The sequence below is a fragment of the Malania oleifera genome, chromosome 2 (genome assembly GCF_029873635.1).
Source record: "Malania oleifera isolate guangnan ecotype guangnan chromosome 2, ASM2987363v1, whole genome shotgun sequence".
In the NCBI taxonomy this organism is placed as follows: domain Eukaryota; kingdom Viridiplantae; phylum Streptophyta; class Magnoliopsida; order Santalales; family Ximeniaceae; genus Malania; species Malania oleifera.
In genome coordinates, this window is record NC_080418.1 from 19,386,420 (window position 1) to 19,402,083 (window position 15,664).

At 39.4% G+C, this 15,664-nt stretch overlaps 1 protein-coding gene across 1 annotated transcript; it reads left to right on the forward strand.

Annotated features, from left to right (window-relative positions):
• The first annotated feature begins 6,963 nt into the window (after positions 1 to 6,963).
• Positions 6,964 to 15,134, forward strand: LOC131149260 (S-adenosyl-L-methionine-dependent uroporphyrinogen III methyltransferase, chloroplastic). The gene is made up of 5 exons (XM_058099554.1): positions 6,964 to 8,270; positions 8,466 to 8,543; positions 8,637 to 8,706; positions 13,101 to 13,378; positions 14,673 to 15,134. The coding sequence occupies exons 1-5, from the start codon at positions 7,743 to 7,745 to the stop codon at positions 14,820 to 14,822; spliced, it is 1,104 nt and encodes a 367-aa protein (XP_057955537.1). The 5' UTR covers positions 6,964 to 7,742; the 3' UTR covers positions 14,823 to 15,134.
• The last annotated feature ends 530 nt before the right edge of the window (positions 15,135 to 15,664 follow it).

Genomic DNA, 15,664 nt, shown 5'->3' on the forward strand with positions numbered 1-15,664 from the left:
CGTGTTCATGGATTTGATGAGCAGGGTTTTCTATGAGTACCTGGACCGGTTCGTGGTGATGTTCATTGACGATATTCTGGTATACTCGAGGAGTTCGGAAGAGCATTAGGACCATTTGAGGTTAGTATTACAGATTCTGCGAGAGAGGAAGTTATATGCTAAGCTGAAGAAGTGTGAATTCTGGTTGAGTCAGATAGCATTCTTAGGCCATGTGGTTACTGGTGATGGTATATCAGTTGACCCTAGTAAGATTGAAGCTGTGGTCTACTGCTTGAGGCCAAAGAATGTACAGGAGGTTCGAAGTTTTCTGGGACTGGCGGGTTATTATCATCGGTTCATGGAGGGGTTTTCTAAATTGTCTGGGCCTCTGATTCGATTGACCAGGAAGGGAGTGCAGTTTGAGTGGACCAGTGATTGTGAGCAGTGTTTTCAGGAGTTGAAGCACCGACTGGTTACTGCTCCAATTTTGATCATTCCTTCGGGGGATGGTTGGTTTGTGATTTATAGCGATGCGTATCTAAAGGGTCTGGGATGTGTGCTTATGCAGCAAGGTAAGGTAATAGCATATGCTTCTCGGCAACTGAAGGAATATGAGAAGAATTATCCTACGCATGATCTGAAATTGGTTGCTGTTGTGTATGCACTGAAGATTTGGCGACACTATCTGTATGGTGTGCAGTGTGAGATCTTTACTGATCATAAGAGCTTCAGGTATTTCTTCACGTAGAAGGAGTTAAATATGAGGTAGAGATGGTGGCTAAAATTGATTAAGGACTACGATTGCATAATCAATTATCACTCGAGGAAGGCTAACATGGTGGCTGATGCGTTGAGTTGGAAGTCGGAGCTTGCGGTTGTATCGGCAGTTGTAGCTCAGCATCATATCATACGAGATCTGGGAAGCCTTGGCGTGGAGTTGGTGGTTGGTGATCATCAGGCTTATCTTGCTAGCTTGGTGGTCCAGCCGACTTTGTTTAAGCATATAAAGGCCGTGTAGGCTAGTGATGCAAAGTTAGCTGAGATTATGGAAAAGGTACAGCAGGGACTAGCTACAGAATTTAAGATCTCTGAGTGAGGTGTGTTGAGGTTTGGGACAGGCTGTGTATTCCGAACGATGATGAGATCAGAAGGATGATTTTGGAGGATGCACATCGTTCTTTGTATACGATACATCCTGGTAGTACAAAGATGTATCGGGACTTGCGCGAGACCTTCTGGTGGTCTGGTATGAAGAGACAAATTGCTCAGTTCGTGGAGCAGTGTCTGACGTGTCAGTAGGTGAAAGGTGAACATCAGAGGCCGGCAGGGCCGTTGCAGCTTTTGCCTATTCCGGTGTGAAAATGAGAGCATATTTCTATGGATTTTGTGACTGAATTGCCACCAGCACTTCACGGGCAGAATGCTATTTGGGTAATCGTGGATAGATTGACGAAATATGCTCATTTCATACCGATGAAGGTCGGCTATCCTTTGAGTAGGTTAGTAGATTTGTATGTGCATGAGGTTGTAAGAATGCATGGAGTACCAGTGTCCATTGTGTCAGCTCAAGATCTGAGGTTTACTTCTCGATTCTGGACGAGCTTGCAAGAAGCATTGGGGACGAAACTTACTTTCAGTACAACGTTCCACCCCCAGACTGATGGACAGTCGGAGAGGACGATATAGATTTTGGAGGATATGTTGCGACCTTGTGTGTTAGACTTCGGTGGTAGCTGGATATAGTTTATGCCACTAGTAGAGTTCGCTTATAATAACAGCTTCCAGGCTAGTTTCGGGATGGCACTGTTCGAGGCTTTGTATGGTCTGAGGTGTCGATCTCCTTTGTGTTGGGATGAGGTGGGTGAACGTTAGGTGTTAGGACCTGAACTTGTGCAGCAGGCGTTTGAGAATGTGGGTTTGATCCGAGAGAGGATTAGATCAGCTCAGAGTCAGCAGAAGAGTTATGCAGATGTTCGCCGCTGTGATTTAGAGTTCAAGGTGAGGGGTAAAGTATTTCTGCGTATCGCTCCGATGAAAGGGGTGATGAGATTTGGGAGGAAGGGCGAGTTGAGCCCGAGGTATATCGGACCATTCGAGGTACTTGAGCGAGTGGGTCTGGTAGCCTACATGATTGCACTACCCCCAGCACTTTCGAGGGTCCACGATGTGTTTCACGTATCCATGTTGAGGAGGTACATATTGGATCCATCACATGTTATCAGTTATGATGAGTTAGAGATTGGGGATACTTTAGTGTATGAGGAGATACCTGTTCAGGTTCTGGACCGTAAAGTTCAGAAGCTTCGTACCAAAGAAATATCGTTAGTGAAGGTATTTTGGCGGAACCACGAGGTTGAGGAAGCTTCTTGGGAACTGGAAATGAATATACACCAGAAGTATCCACAGTTGTTTTGAGCACTTGTACGTTATCCTACTTTGGGTTTGGGTAGGTGGTTAGTCGTCGGGAGTGTGTGTATTGTGAACTCCTGAGACGGTTGTATATGAACCACGATATTCCTCCACCATAAGTAAGGGTATGTATGTGTATGTGTATCTTGGGACTGCGTTGTAGTAGCTGCCAGTTTTCTTAGAACTGTGTATGTTCAGTTATATATATGAGTTGTGAATGAGAGATGATAAATTTCGAGGACGAAATTTTGTAAGGAGGGGAGATTATAAGAACCCGAACCGTGATATATGGGTTTAAATAAATAAGAGAGAGGCAAATTGGGAAATTAGCAAGATTCGTCAACGAAGCCAGAGTTCGTCGATGAAGTCCATGTAAGTCTCGTTGACGAAGTTCAGAGGCTCGTCGACGAGGAGAAGCCGAGAGATTTCAGGAAACCGAGGATTTCAAGCTCGTTGACGAGGCCACTGCTTTGTCGACGAAGGCAATGGCAAACTCATCGACGAGTACACCATTTCGTCAACGAGAACGCCCAAGTCAAAGGGCTATAAATATCAATTCTCTTTACTTCTTAACTAAGAAAACTCAAATATCTCTCTCTAGAACCCTCCCTACTCTCTATCTCTCTAGATTTCTTCGTCGTTCTTTGTTAGAATCGTAAATCTGAAGTTACCACAAGGATCGTAGAAGGATTCTCTACAAGTTCTACGAATCGGAATCCCATTTCGGAGATTTTCGGGTTTTGATGAAAAATCGAGGTAAGACTTGGTTTTCAATTTTGATCCGATAGTTTAGTAGAGAACAGTATTGTGAGTATATTCTGTACTGTTGTTTGTAGGTTTTGGAACTTGGTTCGCTGTTTAGGAGCCTTAGAGTTTGGGATTTGTTATTCGAAAAAAGGTAAGGGGAATTGTGTTTATATCGGTTATTTTTGAAATTGAATTCGGTAGAACTGTGGTTCACGGTCCTGTGTCTGTTTTGGCTACTCATTTGGGGGGATCTAACAGGGAAAACTATGGGTTTTTAAGATTACAGTTTTAGGTAAAAAGGGGGTGACAGGCTACATCCCTGGTTTTGTTGGAAACCGAGTGTATATGTTGATTTATACTGTGTTATAGGGATGGCGTGCCTTGACTTGTTTTAAACTGTATATGTTGGAAAACCATGATTTAGATTACCAAATTGGTGTGGTTTGTTTGGTTATATGAGCACGCATATGTGTGTGATTGGTTGAAATGCTAGTAGGAACGTGGTTCCAAAATTGTTCCAGGTACTGAGAGTGTCCGACTCTATATCCGAGAGCGTATGAAATCACTGGCCATAGATTGGTAGAGGTCCGACTCTATATCCGAGGGCGTGAGCCTATTCCGACAGATTAGGTCGAAGGGTGTGGATCCACCAGTTTAGCGCCTGTACGTACATTTTTACAAGTCCTTCGAGTAACCGGAACTAGCGTCTTGGTGTAGGGAGTGTAGTGGCCGGTGTACTGTGATTAGCGATTGGGTAAGTGCTAAGACTGTATTTTGATGGGTTGCCATTTTGGGATGTGTTGGGCACCCAGTTTTATGTTGTATGATAGAGCCTGTTTCTGGACTTGTATAGACTCTGGTATGGTACTACATATGTATATACAGAATGACCTTTTCCACTGCGTATATTCTGTTGTGTTTGGATGTGTTTAGGGTGCCTGGGAACCCCACGGGGTCGGACCCTCATCCTTTGTTCTGTATCTTGGATGTTATGTATGATACAAAGACTGGTAAGATTACATTTTCACCTCTGGGTCCCATTTTCGGGTTCGGGGCGTGACATTAGTAGCCAAGTAATCGGCTTTGACCTCCTCAGAAAAACCTAATTGCAGCTGCTTTTCTAGAGATTCCATCATTTCTTCGAGAGCTTGTAGGTTTTCTCCCACTTTCTCAAAGACATGTTTATTCCATGCATGTAAAACAATTTTAGTTCTCTTAAGACGAATAACAAGTTTCAAAAGATCCGAGGCCTAGTCATTCATGATCCAGACATCTTTAACGCACGACAAAAACAAATCATGCGAACTCCACATATTAAGGAACCAAAATGGGGTAGGGTCATACAAAGAGAATGACGTATTCGTATAAACCACCATAGGACTATGATCTGAGGATTTTCGACTCAGATATTTGAATTTAGCTGAACCATATAGGTTGGAGAAAAACATTATTAATAAGAACTCGATCAATCTTAACCCAACTACGAGCCACCCCTTCATGGCTATTGCACCAAGACATACGAGGGTCTGTGTTTGATAAATCAAAGAGACTACCATGATGTAAACAGTCATTAAACTTCATCATAGGCAAGAGTGGTCTTGGATTTCCACCAATTCTTTCCACATCCATTCGAATAACATTAAAATCACCCAGGACCAACAAAGGGAAATCCGATTGGCATGCCTCTAGTTGCTGCCATAATTTTCTTCTTTCAACATAAGAACATTTGGCATAGACAAAACTCACCAAAATCCTTTGGCCCTTCTTGAAGAACCACATGGAGATCATTTGAGTTGTGATTGAAATCACCTCAAAGGCATTCATATCCTTCCAAAATAGCCACAATTTACCGCCTTAATTTTCATTAGATATAAAATTGTGATAATTCAGAAAGTTAACCAGAATTACCATCCGCACCTCAGCCGCGAAAGGTTTTGAAATAGCAAACAAACCAACATTAAACTTTTTAATCAGCTTCTTTAACCTGCCTCTAGACCTGTCCAACCCTCTAATATTCCCAAAAAAAAAAAAAAAAATTGTATCAATTATAAATTTAATTTATGCGGTCAGATGTGAACCCTCTGAGATTTCTTCACATATTTTTCTTTTTCAATTTTGGTGTTTTCGGAAGTCCATCCCTACCCTGTATCAGATCCATACATTTTTTCTTTGCCCTTCAACACTGAAATTTCACCTTCCTCCCTCTCGGACGAATAACCTAGAGCCAATTCCCCCTGATGCAGACCATGGTTCCCACCTTCAGTCTGTTTTATACTGTTCGCATGATCCACTTTCTCTTGAGACATAGGTTCACCATATGAAACTCGAGCATCATTATCACACCCAACTTCCTCACACTCCTCTTCATCACTTTCTATTGAACATTCATTCATATTATTTTCCAAGCCTCTCTGCGGTACATCAGTTTTTTGAATTGCATAATCCCATTTTTCTTGAGTCATAGGAATTTCCGATAATACAGGGCACCTATCCTTGGTCGTCTTCGTCATTGGCACATTATTGGGTCTTGCTTCCTGCTCCACCCTTTTTGCCCCTTTATCCACTTCGGTATTAGTTTCCATTACACCGTCATTCATCTTTGGTTTTCATATCTTTTTGTCTTTATATTTTCCCTCATCCCTTCGCTTCTCTCCGACCCTGCAAACAATTGAGGTATGTCCTTACCGACAACATTTAAAGCAGAAAAAACTCATCTTTTCATATTTGGCCTCTTGTCAAATACGTTGTTTTAGAGAAAAAATAAGAGAAAATCCCTTAATCAGCTCCATCGTCAGGTCGACTTCCACGCAAAATATGTGCCCTCGAGGCTCTTGTATGGTTAATTGTTGTATTATCGATCCCAAGATAATGACCAAAACGAGTCGCTATAATTTGAAGAAAATCTGCTCGGTAAAGATGCATTGGTAACCTCGGTAAGAAAATCCATTAAGGAGCCAATGGAGATTCTTTTTTGACATCAAAATCCTTCATCCACTTAAATAGCCGAAATGAATTACCTTCCATAGTTCTACCTTCCTTAGCCCACCCATGCAAAAAATCACATTCATTTTTCATGTGTATAAGCATATGGTAATCATCTATAACACTGATTGTTGGAATTTCCATCATGCCCCATGTTTTCACAATTGATAATAGAATTTTATCAATAGATGACCGATTCCTAAAAAATTTCGTTACTAATGCAAAACAAAACTCTTCCTCAGTCTTACCATCTCTGCTTCTGAGAAAATAAATCCCAATTCACCAGTGATATTAATTGGGAATCTCATAAGAATTTTGAATGCATGTATCTCCACTTTTTTATTTATGGCTTGCGCATACGACTGCACCCCAGAACCAGCTTGGGCGGCATTCCCCGCCGACGGTGAGGCCATCGGAGGGGGGACGACACCTTCCCAACAACACTAACTATTTTCCATATTGAAGGCCTAAAAATAAAAATCAAACCTTTTGTGGAAAGAGTAGATGGAACCTGAGGTGCGATGGGACGACAATCTCCTTCTGGCATGCAGCGTCCCCCAAAGCTTCAATCTTTGGCAATGAAAACATGGAGGAGCTTGCCCTGCTTCTTCTCGGTGAGTTCTACACGCCTGGAACTCGGTGAAACCGACCCAACAATGCCTAAAAGGGATGGCGTGCGGTAGGTGCTTCTTCTCGGCGAGTACAAAATCGGGCGGTGAGTACAAAATCTCAGGCCCAGTAGCGCCAGAGATGGAACGACGGCGTGCGGCGTGTGGCGACGACGACGACCCCTGTGCGGTGCGACGATGATGACAACCTTTCTGGCATGCTGTGTCTGCTCAGGTTGTGGCCCGTGAGGGAGAGGCTCGTAGTTGGAGAGCCGCTCCTCTTCGGCCTTATTGTGACCTATGAGCTAGTGACTCTGTGAGGGCTTCAGGTTGTGACTCAGAAGGAGATTCGGAGATGGCCAGATTGAGTAGGGAGTGAGGGAGAGGTTTCTTAACCCTCGCTGCTATGAGCGTGAGAGATCCGGCCCTCGCCTAACTAATGCCACTCCTCGGCCCTCGCTGCTGTGAGCATCATGGGCTCACACTGACTGAGTCGCTTTAGGGCCGAGGGAGATTCGGAGAAGACGACGAGTGAGGGAGAGCCCGAGAGGCTTCTAGTCTGTAGGCTGGCTGTAGCTCTTCTTCCTTCTACGCTGCGTGCGTGCTGCTACTCAAATAAAATATTTGATCCAAATGATTTATAGGAACATAAATTTTGAGTTTTGGACTTCAAACAAAATTCAATATAATTTTATACATATTTTATCTAAATTCACCTAACTTAAAATTTAAAATCTTTTTCAAAAATAGAGTTAGAGTTTATAATATTATTTTTGAACAAACATTTTTATTTATTTTTTTGAGATTTTCTTCCTATGCCAATTCAAAAGCATTTTCATAGAAAAAAATAAATTAATAAGACATTTCACAAAAATGCAAAACAAATAAAAGTAAAGAGGGTCAAACCTCCCCCCCAGCTTGAGGCACAAAACTACACTCTCTCAAGCCTTCCATATAAACCCTACAAAGCCCAAACAGTTATGAAGATTGCCAGTTCCTTTGTCAGGCTATTTTGGTATGGCTCTGGCTAGGGGAATTCCCGTTCCTTCTTCTCAATCATCTCAATTTAGGAAATCAGTTCCCATTAATTCACGACGCATATCTTCCATTCAATTCTCTTCTTCTTTCTCTTCCTCACCTTTCACAGAAAAGCACTCGCTCCAACGCTACCAGAGAGACATATGGGTCTACAAGGACCAGTCGGAGCACGCTTTCTCGTGCCCCTTTCCACCGGATTCCAACTCCATAAGGGAAAACGACATCGCTCTGCAGCTACCCGAGTTGAAGAAGCTGCTTCGGGTGTTGAGACAGAAGAGAATCGATGAAGGGTCTGATGGGAGAAAGAAAGGGCCTGGGAACGTGTTCCTGGTGGGGACTGGACCTGGAGACCCTGAGCTTCTGACTTTGAAGGCGGTGAGAGTGATTCAGAGTGCTGATCTTCTGCTTTACGATCGATTGGTGTCTAACGATGTGTTGAATTTGGTCGGACCTGATGCTAGACTTCTTTATGTGGGCAAGACTGCAGGCTACCATAGTAGAACCCAGGTTGGTAAATTCGTTCTCCTCTTAAAATTCCGAATTTGGAAGTTTCAAATAGATTGGGAAGGTGGGTTTGCTTATTTTATTGGGTCGGTCTCAGAATTTTCCGCCTGTGCAATGAGTTCAGTGTTCTTACTTTGCATCATTTTTTTTTTGGGGTTGAAAATGAAATGAAACAATTTGTGGGGGTGTTTCTTGTAGGAGGAGATACATGAGTTGCTTTTGAGCTTTGCTGAAGCCGGAGCTACTGTTGCCAGGCTTAAAGGTGGGGATCCTCTGGTAAGTATCATCTCGATCGGGGCTACTGTTGCCAGGGTTATAATTATTATTTTTTATTTTTTTTAAATGTGAAATATGTTTTGGGCCTATTAGGTATTTGGGAGAGGTGGCGAGGAGATGGATTTCCTGCAACAGCAAGGGATTCAAGTGAAAGTTATTCCAGGTACTCTACTGTTTGACTAGTCTTTCTAATCCCATTATAGTTATAATTTTATTTTTTTGAAGCTTTTCTTGATTGGCACATGTAAATTGAGCATCTCCGTCGTGTTTCACATAAGCATTTCAAGGTGGAAATTTATCATCTGAATGATTTCATTGCTGAAAGTTCTGAAACTGGTAGCCGTATTATATGTGGTAGAAGATACTTGAAGCAGTGCGATGCGAGGATAATTCAGAAATGTTCTCATACAATTGAGTTCCATTTTGTATGGGGGCTTTATATAAAAGAAAATTTTCTTTATAACGGCGTTATGCATTACAATTTTTTATTCCTAAAGATGTGTCAATTGTTGTTGGAATTGGTGTATTCCCAAGAGGGGAGGTGAATTGAAATTTTAAAACTTTTCTCCTAAGTTAAACCAGACATTGACAGTATTTCACAACTTAGGGTCCTTCTAAAAGCAGACTCAATTTACCAAACAAATAACTGAGTAAAATTCAAAGCATGTATAGCAGGCTCAGTAATTCATGATCATACACAATAAACATAAGCATTCAAGTGCTGGAATTTAAACTGCGGAAATTAAAATCAGGCACAAGAAATGTTATCGGGGTTCGGCCAACAATGCCTACATCCCCGCCTCAAGTTCACAAGTGAGAGGATTCTACTATGACTCGCTTAACGGGTGAAGTGACACCTAATATGACACCTTATAGGATGGTGCACCTAGTTCTCCTAACCGGGTCTGAACCAGTCCAGGACTTTTCACAGGGCAAGTCTCCCTCTTCCGACCACATGTCGGGAATACAACAGATATGAAATTTTTCGTACAAACAAATATGGTTCTTACACTAAGAAGATATGTACCACTACGCACAATTAATTAATGCACTCACATATGATAGGATATTAAGGTCAAGTGAGATTTCGTTAACCAATGTGTTAACTCTTAACAATATGTGTGTCAATATGTATATGTGAGAGTGAGACCTTTGATTTCAAGATAACGTATTTGCAATATGAATATTTAAAGTATCTCTAGAACCCTGAGCAAATATCTTAAAAATATTTTTCAAATATCAAGCACAATAAATATTAGGGTTTAAGCTTGCTAAAAATGATTTTATCAAAATACAAAGCAAACTTATGAAATTTGTAATAAGGATGCAAGTTCTTAAGCTAATGAAGAGTTTTTCTCAATCTAATATTTATAGGTAAAATACAATGGGAAAAACTTTAAGCTACTCTCCAAAATCAACAATCAACAAATGCAAGTATGAGAGAGTTGTTAGCTTGCAAAGAGAATGAATGAATACCCACAAAAATAATCTCTCTCAAAGATATGTAATTAAATGAGTATGAGAAAGAGATTTTGCAATATGCTTTGTAAAAAATGGGAGTATGAAGTATTTAACACAATTAATTTTTAGAGAAAAAATTTGCTAATCTATATGCTAATCTCATGCTAATTATGACAAATGAGGAGGTATATATGGAGTTGGGAAAAAATATAATCGTTGGGGACATCAAGGGTATTTTGAAATTTGTTTAATTGAGTTTAATGAAAATTAACCCTCATTTACTACAGTAAAAATTCTACCAACCCGAGAGGTTTGGTTGACCATATTCGAGGTTCGGTTGACCATATTATTGAGTTCGGTCGGCTGTGACGATTTTGAACTGGAGATATGGTCGACCGTCTCAAGGCGATTTTGAACCCTTCGTAGGTTCGGTCGACCAATGCAAGTTCGGTTGATCATTTTCTAAGGTTCGGTCGATCAAGTTAGTTTTGAATTAATGGTTCGATCAACCAAGTTGTTGGGGGTTAGACATGTGTCTGTTTGGTCGACCATGGAAGGCACGTTCATTTCAGAACGGTCGACTGTGAAGTCAACATGTTGACTTTTGGTCAGTTCGGTCAACTGAGGCCTTTGTACTACTTAGGGTTCGGTCGACCGAGACCGCCTATAGTGTGCATTTAAGTCTTGATTTGGTCTCTGTGCCAGTGTAAATAAACATAAGACATTTTAGGCTATATGGGCAATGATTCCTATGGTCATTCTAAGGCCTCTTGAGCATATACACCCTATCATGCATGACATACAAATATTACAGACCATTATTATAGAATCAGAAACTAAATGCAATTACAATAAAACAAATGTCTTCAGTCTCCTTGCTCTTCACTTTATGGAGTATGCCAGATGTATGTGTATTATTCGTCTTGGCCTCTATTCTTCCTGTCCCTTATGTGTGATCTCAATTATGGTCTTATTCACATGCTAATACACACATAAGTTCACTGTGTTTCGTCAGCATCAAAACAGAGAACAAACTCAAAAAGTCAACAATTGTTTAGTGCTATAGGCCTATCTGGAGTATGGTGAATCCAGTGGAAATGTTCTATAATCTGTCCTTTGACTTTCTTATTTTTATTGCTTTTAATGGTATTAGAGATGGAATTACTAGGAGAAAATCTAGGTTTCAGATTGCTCTTTCTTGAATGCGTTGATGTTCAATGAGCATTTTGACTTTTTCATTGATGATTTGTGATCCTAATCACAATGTCTCCTGCGAGAAACTTATGATTTGCAATGCCCTCTATTTATCATAATAAACAACTAACTAAACCCAAATCCTTTAACTCAATTCTTCTTAATTATTCTCCAACAAGGATCTTCCCCAAGTTCTTGCTTCTTGTCCTACGTCACATTGTCTATACAAAATAGAGGCCATATATTTTCTCCAAATTATCTATACAAACTTTTGGTGATACATAGTTGCAGTGGGTACATGTACAAATCCAGCAATATGGTGACATTATTGGACAAAAGAAAGCCATTTATCATACGTTGGGCACAATTTCAAGCTTTCCATACCTTTCTCAAGTGTGGAGGAAATCTTTGCAAAATCATTGTTTATGGTTGGGCCCTATGAATATGGTTTCTACTAATAGAGTCATTTGTATGCAACTTCATCCATAATCTCACCCAGAGCCTTATGAGATGTCTTGGATTGATAACGCTGCTTTACATGTTTATGAAATACATTTGGTTTTTATCCAAATAGGTGACTATTTTGATGATGTTTGGTGTGATATCATACCTATTAAGATTGACCTTGTACTGCTTGGTTCTCCTTGGTTGGATGATTTAGGTGTGACTTAAGGACATGAGAATACATATGTCTTCCACTGTAATGGGAAGAAAATAATTTGAAGTCAGCTCTACTAATCAACCAAGACAAAGAATCAGTCACAATTACTCAACTTGAAGACACTACGAGCAAGGAAATGTGTTTGAGACATCCATCGTCTCTCAAACATTCATATTGTTGAGTTTGTCATCCCTAATATGTACATTGTTGCTAACTCTCAATTCAAGTCTACGCTGCTGCCAATGGAGCATGGTTTCTTGTATCACTCAAACACTGGCTTTCAAAGAGTCCAAGTTTGCTCCTTACTCTTGATCCTCTAGCATTTCAAAATTCAATGCCAAATTTTTTCTGAGGGAGATTTGATGTAGGACAAGAAGCAAGACCTTGGGAAGATCCTTTTTGGAGAATAATTAAGAAGTGGGTCAAAAGTTTTGGATTTAATTTGTAGTTTGTTATGCATTTAGTTTAATTAGTATAGTATTATGTGTATTTTTGGGCTTGTTTGTAATATTTGTGTATTTTAAGTGTAACTTTGTAATGTAATGTGGTTTTAGGGGTATATGTATAATTTCATGTGAAGTGGCTTTCTTATAAATAGTGTGTGAAAGCCATGCTGTAGGCAGTTGTTGTGGAATTTGAATTGAAGTGAACGTGAGTTTCACCCTTGAATCTCCTCTCCTCTTCCTTCCTCTCTTCAATTTCTTCTAATCTCTCCCATGGCTGCATATTTTTGAGAATGTCTTATATTAAAGCGTATAACAACTGACGTATCAAAATACAGTTAGTAGCCCAAGAGGGACACATTGATTTGCTCAAAAGAAAACATTTCATTGGATGGCTATTTAAACATAGGGCTTTGGATCCAGTAGGATTTGCAATTAAAAAATGGGACAGTTTGACAGACATTTTTCAAGCTAACCCGAGAATTTCCTTTTTATATATATTTTTTTCTTTCTCAATCATGATAACAGGCTATTCTAGCCAATTGTGTTTTATGGTAACTATGGTATGGGCCAAAAAGTGCTATACTAGGCACATTTTACACTCTCTCCCTTGTTATCTGTACCCAAATTTATGTTTTATTTTTTTGCATTGACTGAATTATCTTCTTAGTGTGGTAGCCATAATTAATTTGAGAAGTAGAAGTCAAGCTTGTGTGTATGTGTGTTTCATTTTTTTTTTTTTTGGTTGGGGGGAGGGTGGGAAGACATTTGTATGATTATTTCCTTGTTGCTTTGCAGGTGTTACTGCTGCTTCAGGAATAGCAGCAGAGCTGGGAATACCATTAACTCATCGAGGAGTTGCAAATAGTGTTATATTTCTTACAGGCCACACAAGGAAAGGAGGAACTGATCCTCTATTTGTTGCAGAGAATGCAGCAGATCCTAATTCAACTTTGGTTGTATACATGGGTTTGTTAACTCTCCCTTCTCTTGCCCTAAAATTGATGCATCATGGCATGCCTCCCAATACACCTGCTGCTGCAATTGAGCGAGGGACCACACCTCAACAACGCATTGTAAGCACAACCGTAATTTTTAATATCCTATTTCATTGTTGTGTTTTGGTTTTTTAAAATTTGGTATAGATTAGAATTAGTCCAAAGAATTAGTACTTAAAGGGCATCATTTTTATATATGCATATGGAAAAATGTAATTTGCCCATGGTTTATGCTATGAATTTCAGTGACAAGTGTTTTGGTGAAGGCACTTAAAAGGATATGCAAAATCAATGCTCTAAAATTTGTTTAGTATCTATGGTTTATGGTCTCAAAAGACTTCCAGGTCTTGTTTATAGCAACAAGCATCTTAGTTCCACTTCTTAGGCATCTTGGAGGCACATGGAATGTTTGCTCAACTTGGAACCCAGTAGTACTTGAATTTTAAAACAACCATGTTATTAATTAATGTATATAAGAAACTCGGGTTACAATATTGGAATTAACATGAGTTCTGAGTTTCTGATAATTTACTGCCATTCCATGGGTTATCATGTTGGCTTTATCTGATCCCTTTTAAGGAAGCTGAGCATCTTGGCGTAATTAAAAGACGATTTGCCATTTCCAGTGATATTAGACTTGATTGAAGTACAATTTCCAAGAGTAATATTGTAATGTAGATGCAGAGCTGACAGAGGAAGTTGCTAATGTTTCAAAAGCCTGAAAATTAGTGATAATGTCAAAGACTTGGCCTCTAATATTAAATCTTCTATTAATGATAAAAAGATTTAATTCTGTTCATGAGCGATGGTTGTGTTTTGAGTGTTCTTTATGGACTTTGGAAGCATGAATAAATCTAGTTGGATGGAGTTATTGAACCAATTCAGTTATCAGCATGCCCGATAGTTAAAAAGGAATTGAAATCATAAAATTTCATGCTATCCTAAAATTAAAATTTTGTATTGAGTTGTGAGTGCACTCATTTGGAATGCCACGATATTACAAAATTCCAGTGGAAAAAATCTGAAATCATTAAAAAATTCATTGCACATTTGTAGGCCAAACATAATGATAAATTTTATTAAATATTGGAAAGGAATTATCTTGTTTTAATGTGGCTTCTAATGCTCTCTTAGTCTAATAATTGTGAGTCTTGGGGATGAGTTGAGCTCCTTGCATAAGTTTGTGCTATAACACACGACCCAAGTAATTGTAGTTCTATGGTTGAGCATTATTGTGTACACATACAACTTACTGTATAGAGTAGGGCCTTGGTGACTGTCTTAGATGTTCAAAAGAACAGCGTCTGCTTAATCAAGGCTTGTTCATTCAAAGTGCCAACAACCAATTGTAATTTCATTTGTGAACATGCAGGCATTTGCGGAGTTGAAGCATCTTGGTGATGAGATTGCATCAGCAGAGTTAGTATCACCAACGCTTATAATCATTGGGAAGGTTGTTGCACTTTCACCATTTTGGCCACATTCTTCTAAAGAAGCTTCTGTTTTTGTAGCGGCTAAATAAGCATGACTGGGGGTACACACTGTGTATGAGGATTCAGCACAAATTTTTTTACTACATGATTTGTTGGTGACCACTTTTGTTACAGTGGTTTATAGAGTTATAAACCATCCTCGGCATGGTTTACATTCTGGTACCAAGACCAAATCCCTGTCGTGGTGGAAAAGGAGAGAAAAATCTTGAAGTTCTATGAAATGGTGGAATGTAATTGTTGTAAAAGGTTTTTTTGATTTTCAGTGTGGCTCGGACTAAGATCTGTCATTGTTATCATTGTTCTTTTTTCAATATTTATGAGCATACACAAATAATTGAAAAGCTTGTTTGCATTGTTAAGATGTGATCATTTTCCATTTTTATTTTTTACCCTTCCCACGAAACTTCTTTTTTTTGGAATTTGTTTTTTTGGATGTGAAGAGGAAAAATATTTCAAGCTGTATTTTCCTTTGAGGAATTAGAAATTGTTTTAGCCATGTAGGCATGATTTGAAACTTGCAAAGCACCAAAGAAAAGATTGTTTTTCTTTTGTTATCTACGTAAATAAGAAAAAAACAAAATATATATATGGTTAACAAATTGTTGATTGCACATGCTACTGACCTTTTGTTTCTTGAATGGGATGATCATGCTCTGGTTTTTTTTCTTTTTGACTTCCATCCATCATAATGTTAAAAAGTTTGGAGAATGCTGCTTCAAAATAATATTGAAAGGCAATTTGGTGTCCCTGCCAGCATTTAATAATGAAGATGGGGAGGTTGATTCATGGGAAATGAAGATAGGGAGAAGGGGTTTTTGAATTGAGTGAATTAGTGGCAGATTCTCAATTGGCAGGTAATCTCTCTCTTGCT

Coding starts and splice junctions, on each gene's coding strand:
- LOC131149260 (XM_058099554.1), top strand. CDS start 7,743: ATGGCTCTGGCTAGGGGAATTCCCGTTCCTTCTTCTCAATCATCTCAA. Junction 8,271..8,465: donor GCTACCATAGTAGAACCCAG/GTTGGTAAATTC, acceptor TGTTTCTTGTAG/GAGGAGATACATGAGTTGCT. Junction 13,379..14,672: donor CCACACCTCAACAACGCATT/GTAAGCACAACC, acceptor GTGAACATGCAG/GCATTTGCGGAGTTGAAGCA.